Below are 11782 nucleotides of genomic sequence, written 5' to 3'. Positions count from 1 at the left end.
AATTTTGTGTGGTGGAATAATTTTCCAAAAAATTTCTAAATCTATCCCTGTGTGTGGGGATAATTTTTCAACGATAATTTAAAATTTTTTAATCAATTTTATAAATTCAAAAAGTTTTTTAGACAAGTCGTTACATTCACCGCTTTGCCGAGATAGTCTTTGTTTTACAGCAGTTTGTTTTTCAAATATAAAATTACGAAACAACTTTTTTGGCTCAGCTGCATGAAGATTCTTAAGTGATATGAAAAGTCACTGTCCACAATATGTTTTTATCTTGAAAAAAGATAATTTCGTACTAATATTTTTTAGACTAATTGCCTCTATACTGAGCTATGAGAAATAATACGACTGCCCTTAGTGGGCATCAGTAATGTACTAATTTTTTCAATAGAGTTTTTTAAGTCTACGATCAAGATATTACAAGCGATAAGCAATTCTCTATTCTGATTCTGATGTCGTTGCTGAACTAATCGAAAACCACGTATTATTTCTTGAGCATCACTTTCCAAAATTCGGCAACACATCGTGGCGACAATTTGAGATTCTTGTGAAGAAACATTCGCAAATTTCGTTTTCACAAATTGATTCAACTCTCTGACCTTTGACCCGATTTCAAAAACCAGTGGTTGGTTTTGGACTTTTGAATCGATATCGCCCCTTGCTAAATTACTACAAACTTGATAGACGAGTTGACAAATCTCAGCAGCGTTTGAATCAAATTCGGTTTTGATATTTGTCGACAGATTTTCTGGATTTTCCAATGAAGATGACCGACTGCTGCTTGAGGCTACCAGAAATGTTGACGAATCACCGCTTCCGATTCGCATTGAATTTATATCCGGCGTCAATTTTGATTGACTGTTTCCAATGTTGACGTTTTTGTAAATGTTTTTATTGTTTATTTTAAAAGGTAGCTGTTTCTCTTGTTTCATTAACCAATTGGAATCATCTATAGTTTGATTTAATGACATTTCCAATCGTTCGCGCAACAACTCAAACTCTTTCTCTGCAATTTGTTGGTCGTTTGCTGAGTTTTTCCCGGAATTCGGTCTGTTCTCACTTAGTTTATCAACACTAGTGCCCGCGTATTGTTCGTATAACAGTTTGAATTTCTGATTGAGGGTGGTGAAATTGGGCCGTTCGAATTCCTTCATTGCCCAGCACTGTTCTAAGGTGGCGTAGACATTCTTGGGACAGGTGTTGGGTCTGGCTAACTTCTGTCCGCCTTCAATGCACTCCACTATTTTCTGGTTCTTCATGCCCTAGAATTTAAGAGAACTTGGTTTTCATTTTGAACATTCAAAAAACCCTATTTCTAAATCTCATTGAGAAATAACCAGACTTTGCATATTGACCTTGGAAGAAAAATTCGTTTGCTTTCTTTCATAAAAAGGAGGACAAAAGACTGCTTTTAATTTTTTTTCGGAGAGAAATATTGCACAAAATTGATATATACCTTCAGAGTAGTTTTGCCAAAGTTTTTACTTGAAAAAATTTTCAAATCACGATTTTTTTATGATGATATGATGCGAAAAGAAATGTTAAACAACAATTAGGTTGGTGCGCAAAGAGCACAGAAAATTCAGGCCACAAACATAAGCAAATATTTAAAAAAAAACAGTTTCTTTTTTTTCAAGTTGTGTTGTTTTTTAATTGTGTTGTGAAAAAGAGAATCTAAGCGAAAGCCAAAAAATTTTTACTTTGCCCAAACAACTTGCATTTCAACCTAAGAATGCTTGAAAGAAGTTCATTAAACTCACGCGTGAAGTCATTGACAAACAGGTGTTTGGTTTTGCTACGTATATTGGCTTGAGAAAAGCATTAGACACTGTAAACCATGATAATATAATTGCAAAACTGGAATGTATTGTTTTTCTTTAAAAAATTTTGGACCTGGTAAAAATTTAGTTTGCTGGTAGATATAAATATGTCGAAATATATGGCAAAAAGTCTGAACACGAAGCAATTTCTTCTGGTGTTTGTGCTCAGTTTTAGGACCACTAATTCTGTAATTCAGTATTTCACTGAATTGACAATGTCTTGGAAATTCAGACTGTTTCATTTGCACAATACTATAATTTTCCATGCTAACAAACTGAAAAAAGATCTTTTGTTGAAAATATAAATTTTGCAAAAACTGGTTAAATAAGAACTGTTTAAACATAAACGATTCGAAATGCCAGATAAGAATTTTGGGAGGAAAAAATATGTCGAGTTCGGAAAAAATTGTCGCGTTGGCAACTGCTTAATCATCAAGGAGTTGATGTTCTGGTTGTAATGTTCTGGTTGATGTTCTGGTTGTAATGCCAGAACATGATTTTGGCTGATTTTGGATGATTTTGGATGATCAAGGAGTTGATGTTCTGGTTGTAATGCCAGAACATGATTTTGGCTGGAATAAGCTCCAAATAAGTTGGAAAACATTAGCGATTCATTGCTGCAAACATTTAGGTGTTTTGGCTAACAAAAATTAACTTTCCATTAACATGCTCAAAGAATTGTCGAAAAACAAGCAACACTTTTTTGGGTTGTTGACAAGAGTAGACATATTTTTTTGAAAAAAAAAAATCAAAAAATAGTTTTTGTAATTCCTACAATAGATGTGTTTATTTTGGTATAGTCGCATATACAAAAGTCACTTTGTAAAAATTTACAAAATGCAAAAAGAACAATTAGTGGATTTTTTTTCCAACGAAAAGTCAAATCCGTGCGCGAAATCATTATTGTTATCAGTATTATCAGTTTTTGGAAAATTTTGCTGTAAATTAGATGATATCCTGTTTAAATCAAGGATAGACGGAAAAAACATGAAAAAAAAATTGATTTTGAATCAAAAACGAAGACAAATCACACCCATAGTAGAATCAAAAAAGTTTTTGCATCTAATATTTGTCAGACTAATTATATGATGAAAACCCTGGAACGTTTTCTTTCCTTAGCATATATTTTTGGCGGAATAATTTGCAAAAGCCTGCAGGCATTGACAAAATGTGTATTACAGATTACCAGAATTTGTTAAAACTTTTTTCAAAAGTCACTTTGACGAAATTTACAAAATGCAAAAACAAATAATTAGTGGCATTTTTTTTTAAACGAAAAGTCAAATCAGTGCGTGAAGTAACAATTGAAAATTGTGTATTATCAAAAATGATTTGTTTTTCAATCAAGATCACTTCTTGTTTGAGAATTATTTCTTTCATTTTTCAGGTGTGCCACTTGTTGGTTCGTATTAACCTTTGGGAAATCTTCGGTTCAAACTTAAATGATTGTAATTTTTTATATTGTAGCCTAAATTAAATCAAATTTCAAACTTAAGCCTAAAAGTAAAGCAATATGATTTTTCAAAAATTCAGAAAACTTGTTTCACCTATAACAAATTTAATTTAAACAAAATTGCTGAGAGAATCTTAAGAATATTTTTCGCCAATTTAAAACTAATATTTCGAGTTGAATTTTTTCGATATAGACAAAACTCACAAAACTAGACTAGAAATCAAAAGTTTCAAATCGATTTTTCTCGATACTGAGAAAATGTTTTGAAATTTTTGTAGTTTACGTTCGAATGAGGGCTGAAAAGCTTCGAAATTATATGATGCTCAGTCCATTCCGATGAATGGGTACAACGAGACCTGATTTTTTTGCGGAAAAAATTTATTTCAAACTTCAAGCAAGCTTGCAAGTGTAATCATCTCAGTGATCTGAAAGAAGAACAGATTGTTATTTGTCCTACGTTGTCATCATTTGTTCGGTGAACTTAAAAAACAGCTTGTTTAAAATTAGCTGTTTTTCTAAGTGATTGGTATTAAATCAGTCCTAGATTGCTGACTATAATCCAGTGTACTTGGAAGGCAAATTCTTGTAAAGGAATGCTTTTATTGCAAGATTTTTGAAAAGAGAGTAAATTGAGATGTTTGTACCGGTGAACAAGATTTATTGTGATATTTTTGCAAGTTTTTGCAAGTTTTTGCGGTTGTAGACTACCGGTTTTTTTTCTTGAAAAATTTGTAACAATGGTAGGTAAAACAAAGGATGCAGTTGATCTGTTGGTTCGATGCTTGCTGAAGAGCACTACTCGAATTTGACGATTGTTTTGATTTTTATTGTGTGGAAAATAAATTCAAAATTCAACAAAGATAGCCGGTTCTTGTGCAAGTAGCGCATATTGTTCGGACCACATTCATCAAAAACTAAGAGAGGAAAGTGTCATGTTTTTGTGCGCGGTATGATGAGAAAAATGAGAAAACTATATAAAGGCGTAGAGAGTTTTAAAAAATAAGGCATAATTGACAGTAGTTGTTATCAAAAAATATATGACAAACAAAAAATGAAGAAATTTTTCAGAAAAAATTATATAAAATTTTTTCAAGTTTTTTTGTGGATTAATTTTTTTTTATTAAAAAAAAACATTTGATTGCCAAGGAAGCGCTAAATGAAGCCTCTTAAATTGTTAGGGTTGTTTGTAGTACCCTGTGATTGGTTGAAAAAAATAATTATCACCCTAAGTCAAAGTTCCTCTCCATTTTCAATGGTCGGAGCAAACAGAGTGCCGAACATCAGTTGTGTGGCTTACCTGGTATGGTTTGACCCCGAACATGAATATCTCCCAGCAGCAGACTGCGAACATCCACACGTCTGAGGCGGAGGTGAAGCGACGGTAGAAAATGGACTCGGGAGCCATCCACTTGATCGGCATCTTCCCTACAGGCAGTCAACAAACTTAAAATCAACAATAAAAAGAGTTACAAATATTTGAAAAACTCCCAGATATGCTCTTAATAGGTAGAATTACGCATGCATGTCATAATGTTTACTTTTTGAAGTGTGCCATTACCTTTACCATTTGAGTTTTGGCTCCGTGTTCCATTCTGCTTTAAAATTATCAAAAAATTATCAGAAAAATATCAAAAAATATGTGCAATGGCAACGGTGGATCAAGTATTTTTTTAAGAAGGAATTTTCAAAAAATTATTTCCATCAATTCGATGTGAATTTTATGCGATATACTTTAAAATTGAAAATAAAACATGCGTGGTTACCTTTGGATCTCGCTCGGTAGTAATTGTGATCTTGCATCAGCCTTGAAAGCCCAAAGTCGGCTAATTTAACGAGCTCAAAATTGAATACGAGACAGTTACGAGCAGCTATGTCTCGATGCACGACTTGTTTTGATGCCAGATATTCCAGGGCGTTCGCTATTTGATAGCAATACAGCAAGAGGTTATCCAGCTGAAGTTTCATCTGGTTTTGCTGCAAAAATGATCTCAATTCGCCGTGTTCGGCTATTTCCATAATTAGGCTAATTGGCTGTGTTTGTGATACGACCCCCAATAGGCGTATGATGTGGGGGTGTGAAAACTTTCGCATCGTCATTGCCTCCAGGAAGAAATGATCTTGAGCAGAATGTTCGACTTTAGTCAGCATTTTGATTGCGACTTTGGTTACCGTTCCGGTCATCGGCGACCGGATGGATCCCTGGAAGACTTTCCCAAATTGACCTTCGCCGAGTTCCCGAATGATCGTAAGCTGTTCTTTGGGAACCTCGATTGCCCGGAGACATTGGAAACTGTCCATTAGAGCTAAATGAAGAAATTTATACAAATAACTTGCAGTAAGCTGGGTAAATAAGTTATTCAGTGGGTTGGAGTAAACAAATGGTTCCGCGAGAATTGACCGCTAGAATAAAATAAATCAATAAAACCGCTTCCCTAAAAATATCCCACCTCAGACGTATTTATTTCTTAATAAATGCTATTAAGCTTCAATAAAAACAAGAACACTAAATGAAGAAAAAATTATACATTTCAAAATCGATGATCTATTCATTCGTTTCAGACATTGCAAGTTTGAACGTTCTTTTATATTTTGACTTGAGTCTAGAGGGTTTTATTTTGATAGGTTTTATTAGATTTAATTATACCAGTGAGTAATAACTTATAACTCAAAAGTGCAGTAAATATATGGATCAATCTAGGCCTTAACAAAGGTGTTTTCAATCAGTTCTGAAGGGATTTTGTACCCTTAAAAGTAACCGTCTGTTTATTTGCTTTCGACATTTTATAAGGATTAATTTTATCCCGATCCGTTGCAAAGTTAGATCTTTGAAAGCTCCTTTACTTCGAAACTAAATTTCAAGAAACAAAGGATTTGACTTAAGATTTAGTGATATATAAATCCTAGCTTTTGATAACCGTTTTAGTACATGAGGTTTCAAGTTAACTGAACTTAAATTGCACAAAAGAGCATAAAAGTAATGCCATTGTTTGTTTTGGTTACTTTCGTAGTCTTCATTTGAAAAGCCCTTTCAAGAGGCTATAAAACTGACAATTGTGTCAATTAATGTTTGACCAGTTTGAAGCAGTTGTAAATTCGGTCAGCATTCAAGTCAAGTTAACGAGTCTGAGTTTTGTTCTTAAATCTTCCCAATTAAAATTTCTGTAGCGATCGGGAGATTTATTGCCCTGACTTTTGAAGTGAGTGACGGAATATTTGTGCTCGGGGCGGTTTTTTCTCTGAACAAAGTTTGAACTTTTAACTTTCAATTTTTTATGGAGTTTTTTAGTATTCGGAAACGATTCAGTGCAAGAGTGCCAAAGTAAAAAATTGCACTTTAACAAAACAATAAGGAAAAACAAACAACGGAAACTGATAAACTACTCCAATAATTAACAAAACTGTCCGCTTGAAAATTCTCATAGTGAAAATTTTATAAGAATCATCATTTTCAGCACTCGTGAACATTATTTCCATAATTGAACATTAGGCGAAAAAGGATGGCTTTGTACTCATTGCGTGCGTTTGATGATATTGGAAAACTTTTGGTTATCATTTTTTTGATTTTTTTCTACTTTAAGTCATAACTGCATCAGAAACATAAAGAGCAGCCTAAGCAATCAAGATTTCACCCTGATACAAGAAAAACTTAGATTCTTATCTACAGAGCTGAAAGTTATATTACTTAGCAACTTCAGGCAAATCATTTTTTCAATTGACATTTGCTAAAAAATTATATCAAATGACTTTAATTGTTCAAATTACTGCGAAGAAATTGCTACAGGCCACATTTGTGAAAAAAGTGAAACTTTTTTGCGTTCTCAGTCCTAAAAACGTTCTATTGCTTTAAGACAATTTTACAGGTTCCTTAAGTGTTGGCGTTGATAAAAGCTTAAAGAATTCATTATTTTGATTTTTGTTTTTACAACCAACAACATATCTCAAACAAGTTTTAAGAGTCATGTCTCCAAAATAAATTCAGTAAAAAAGCAACCGGCCTTTTAAAACTTGCATTTGAAACTGTCAACACCTCAAAAAAAGTACCCAGTAATATATCGAAGGAACTCGATAGACGCGCCGCTACTCAAGAAATATGAGATTTTTTTTAATAGGAGACCTAAGAAATATTCAAAGCGCAAAGTTTCTTTTGTAACAATAGAAAACGTTTGTTTTCTGATATTTGGCGTTCGATTGAAATCGAAAACAAAATGTGTAAATTTGAGACATCCAAACAAAAAGGATGCATTATAAAAGAGAGAACAAATATAAATAACCTTTTAAATATCGAGTTTTGAAGTTAATAAAAATGGCAAAAACAATAAATTTTCGGGTAAATTAAGTGCTAGTCAAACAACTTACTAGTCAAATAAATTAGCGCGAAATACTTTCCTATTTTTATCAAATTAAAAAATCATATATAAAATACTACAAATGAAAATTCTTATTTTGGATTCTCGTCACTGACATTTTTTCATTATATGGAATTGTAAGGATGGTTTTTTCTAATGCACAACAGATTGGCAGGTTTTTTGAAGTTTTCTAGGGCTTTTTCAAGTTTCGTTTCCAACAAATTTCTTTTACAAACATAGTATCTTGGAAAGTTTTCACACATAACTAAAAATAGCATTTGTAATCTCTTTTAATTGGTTTGTTTTGATAAAAACTCGAAATTAGAAAGAGCATAATTGTTGGATTATTTATTGCGCAATTTGTTTTATTTTAATTTTGCTTTAATTTTGCTTTAATTTTGTTTTATTTTGTTTTATTGTAATTTGCTAACTTCTGACAGTTCTGTGTTTTGCAAATTTACTGTCTTAGCTTTCCTAACCGTTAATATGCTAGTGGTACTGTTATTACTCTAAATTCTATAGCTATTTCTTCAAATTTTTCGTCTGCAAGTTCTTTTTAGCAGTCATTGCTTGGATTTTTGTTCCGACTTTTGTAACAAAACTAACGGGATATTTGTGCTCGAGGTGGTTTTTTTTTTCTTCAGACAAATTTCGACTTTTTAACTAGCAATTTTTGACAAAATTTTTTTATCATTCAAAAAGCATTGTTGTCCTGAGCTGAAATTCGAAAAGATATTTCATCTGTGATCATTTTTTGTAAAATTATTGGGGTTAAAAGTTGCCATTTCGACCAATTTGGGACAATTTATGCGTAAGCGGAGATTTAGTTCGTCTTAGAAAATATCCAAATTGGTTGAAGGAAGCTTATTTGCCATAATTGATTTGTTACTAGGAGCAAAGTTTATCGCTTTGTAATTTATGTCGCTTGTGGGGGAATGGTTTTCTCAAAAAAATCTCAAATTAAAAAGAAATCAATTTATTTTACTATTTTTAACTTTTTGATGTTATTACCACTCCATAGACCTTTAAAGGCGGTCGGAACATTCAGGGCTGAGCCTTGATACGAGCAGTCTTGATTATTTTTTAGATTGACCTAAGAGTGTGTATCTTTGCGTTTGGTTTCGTTTCTTACTCTACTCCTCTTTTACGATTTAAGAAAATGGTTGATATTTTAATTAATGATACATTTTATTTGATCTACAGTTCCGGAAAAAAAGTAAAAACGGACAAAAAATCAAATACCGTGGTTTCTATGTTTCTTTTGCAGTTCAGTATCATCAAATGATTTGATACGAAGGCATATTTTATTTGAAACTTTCTGAAGCACTGCAGTTGAGATAATTGTTGATCAAATAGAAGCACTTCCAATGAAACGCGGAATTTTTCGCTTTGAATTTTAGTGATTCGTTTTTAAGCAATGAAATCAAAAACTAGAAAGAAGCATCAAGTATCAGTACTGAATAAAATTGAAAAATGGTTGTTAACTAATTTGCTCGGTCTCTTCATTAGCTACCTCGATGAAACAAAAAATATATCTAAGCCCGCAATTTTAAGTAAGATATCAAACCTGTGGGGTGAGTGAAAAATTCAAAAACTAACTCGGACGCTAAATTATTGAAAAAGCATTCTTCACCTAGAAAAATGGCAACTCAAAAATTATCAAGTCAAAAAAGAATTGGACTCAAAAAACATGATCAAGTTCTAAACAATGTCACAGAAACGGAAGTCTAAGAAAAGTAGGTCACCAAATTATCAAGGCCTTGAAAAATAAACAAAAATGCCCTTTCATATGAAGTAAAGTGGAACAAAATTTTAACTGCATTATAAAGTTCAAATTCAACTAACTATTTTTTGGTTGCGCAAATTTCAGCCGAAAACGAGTAGCAGAGGAGTATTCAGATTATTCTCGGAAGCAGCGTTCGTTTCAATTTCAGCGATGAAAAAAGTAATGACACCGATCAATACGTAAAATGTAACGCAATTTCTCTGTTGTTCAGACCAATCTCAAAAAATATAGATACATATCATTAAAAAAACTGATTTTTTTTTGAAAAAAATAAAAATTTTCCCTAATGCTCAATTTTCAGTACAATATTAGGCGTGATTGGCAGATTCTGCGCTAGTTGCTCAACGAAATTAAATGGCTTCATAATCAGTTATATAAATATGAACAAAAACAAACATCGCGAAATTCGAACATAATCATCTTTACAGATATTTTGAAGCATTACTTAACTAACCATCAAAATCCGTTTCGCGGTTAACTAGTGATAGGCGAGGGGAGGCAAGCCAAAATGAGTAAAGACATGTGAAGTGATTAGTTTTGAAATGAATGGGATAATAAATTTAAAAGATCAGATAATGTGAAAACGTTGAACCAAAAAATTAGAGATTTGATCAAAATCAAGAATTTGTGATAAACTGCGAGATCAGACAAGATTTCAAAACTTAATTACCTGCCATTTCAAATGATCTAACTACAGATTTCTAACGTGAGCTGGAACACAATAAAAATAGGGTAGAGGAACACATTTTTCTAGGGCTGACCAAATAACTCAGGTTCAACCACTTGTCTAAAACAGACTTTGGGGTTATTACGCAAATCTAGTGGGGAAATTTGACGTTCACAAGGAAATTGCCGACCGATTTAAACTGGGAAGAGTGAACGAAATTGGTTGGTGAAGAATCTTCACATGGTTTGGCTGAACAAATTGAGTTTCCAACCGAGAGTCAAATGCATGACCATGCTACTAGACATGCAGTTTAAAGTACTGTATGGGATTAAAAGTTGGTTTAGTCCTTGGTTTACTAAGTATGGTACGTGACTTCTTTTACTAAGTGTTTATACAGTGAAGTCAATTGCAGTTTACTGAGAAGTGTTCGCTGTTTTGACAAACGTAGGGGGAAAACTGAAGAATTTTAACCAGCTTTAGACAAAACAAACCGGCTCAGTTAGTTTTTTTAATTGAAAAAGTTTGTCACAAATTTGGGCTAAATTAGGTAATACATATGGTTTTCACTAACCGTGTTATCAGCTTTCAAATAACAGTACAAATTAATTGGGCGAATATCCAGACTTTTTCCTTCAGCTGGATTTCACTGAGAATTTAAATTCTTGATGATTTATCGGTAAGACAAACAAAAATTCCAATTAAACGCCAGAAGCAATTTAAACTCGTCAAATAGTCATCAAACCATATAGTCGTAAAATGAATTAAAATCAGAGATTTTTACTGTTTTTTCGGTTACACAATTCTGATAGAACAAACAAAACAAGCAATGCAAGCTTACTTATTACCAAATTTATAATTGAAAAAATGCGAAGAATTTGCTGACTAATTTTTCGTTATTTGGTATTCTATTCATCATCAAGAGCATGAAAACTATTTGAGAGAATTGCTCGTCAACCGTATATCTTTTGCTTAACTTCTAAATAAAGGAAACTTATCCAAAACAAAGCTAAAATTAGGGGAAACTACTGTGGTTGTTCGTAGCTTCGAAAAAAAAAATTAAGTTAGCACTGTGGTTGTTCATAGCTTTGAAAAAAAATAAATTAGCAAGTGTTTTTTATCAGAGTAAAAATGATGCCCGAAACAATTCATCTCGTTCTGTTTTCCACATTCAAACTTTATACCTACTTTTGTTTAAGAAAAGCTTTATCAAAATTTGGAGTTAGGATTTTTCAATTTATGCTTAGAGCCATTTTAATGCTGCAGCCCCAGTCTAAAATGGTGACAAAAAATAATTCAATACCCGTCTTTTTTCATCTGGAATTTAGATACTTTCTGGAAAAACCATTTTTTTTACTTGCTATCGACTCATCCTCGAATATTTGTAATGCCTCGTGGTGTGGCCAAAGAAGGTGATTTCACAAAGAGATTAAGAATGTGTTGCTCCGACCGCATTTTTATTTGCAATTTAAATCATAATTTTTTTTTGCTTTTCTGTGTTCTTTTTTTATAAAGGGATAAAAGATGGAAAAAGTGTAGCTCCGGAAACTACTCAATGAAACTTTTTGGTATATGTTATTTTTGAAAATTACATTATTCTGTGATACTAGGATGAAAAATAACACGTTTTCCAGACATGATTGAAAGTAAAGACATTCAGACCGTGTTTTATCGGCAAACTACTCAAATAAAATTATATTTTTTGCTCAATTA

General features: G+C 32.5%; 1 protein-coding gene across 4 annotated transcripts; it reads right to left on the bottom strand.

Annotated features, from left to right (window-relative positions):
* Positions 1 to 297: 297 nt before the first annotated feature.
* On the bottom strand, positions 298 to 10900 carry LOC134846909 (focal adhesion kinase 1-like). Of its 4 annotated transcripts, XM_063864328.1 has the most exons (5): positions 10644 to 10900; positions 10076 to 10192; positions 5037 to 5576; positions 4571 to 4698; positions 298 to 1262 (listed from the first exon to the last, which is right to left on the bottom strand). In XM_063864328.1, the coding sequence occupies exons 2-5, from the start codon at positions 10080 to 10082 to the stop codon at positions 321 to 323; spliced, it is 1617 nt and encodes a 538-aa protein (XP_063720398.1). In that variant the 5' UTR covers positions 10083 to 10192; positions 10644 to 10900; the 3' UTR covers positions 298 to 320. The 4 variants fall into 4 exon arrangements, with proteins under 4 accessions (XP_063720398.1, XP_063720399.1, XP_063720397.1 ...); XM_063864329.1 differs by lacking the exon at positions 10076 to 10192; XM_063864327.1 differs by lacking the exon at positions 10644 to 10900 and having other exon boundaries at positions 10076 to 10625.
* Positions 10901 to 11782: the final 882 nt, after the last annotated feature.

Source organism: Symsagittifera roscoffensis, chromosome 5 (assembly GCF_963678635.1).
Source record: "Symsagittifera roscoffensis chromosome 5, txSymRosc1.1, whole genome shotgun sequence".
Classification (NCBI taxonomy): Eukaryota; Metazoa; Xenacoelomorpha; order Acoela; family Convolutidae; genus Symsagittifera; species Symsagittifera roscoffensis.
This window is presented reverse-complemented; position numbering and strand designations above follow the sequence as displayed.

Coding starts and splice junctions, on each gene's coding strand:
- LOC134846909 (XM_063864328.1), bottom strand. Junction 4,699..5,036: donor CTACCGAGCGAGATCCAAAG/GTAACCACGCAT, acceptor GACTGCCTGTAG/GGAAGATGCCGATCAAGTGG. Junction 1,263..4,570: donor TCGGGGTCAAACCATACCAG/GTAAGCCACACA, acceptor CTTAAATTCTAG/GGCATGAAGAACCAGAAAAT.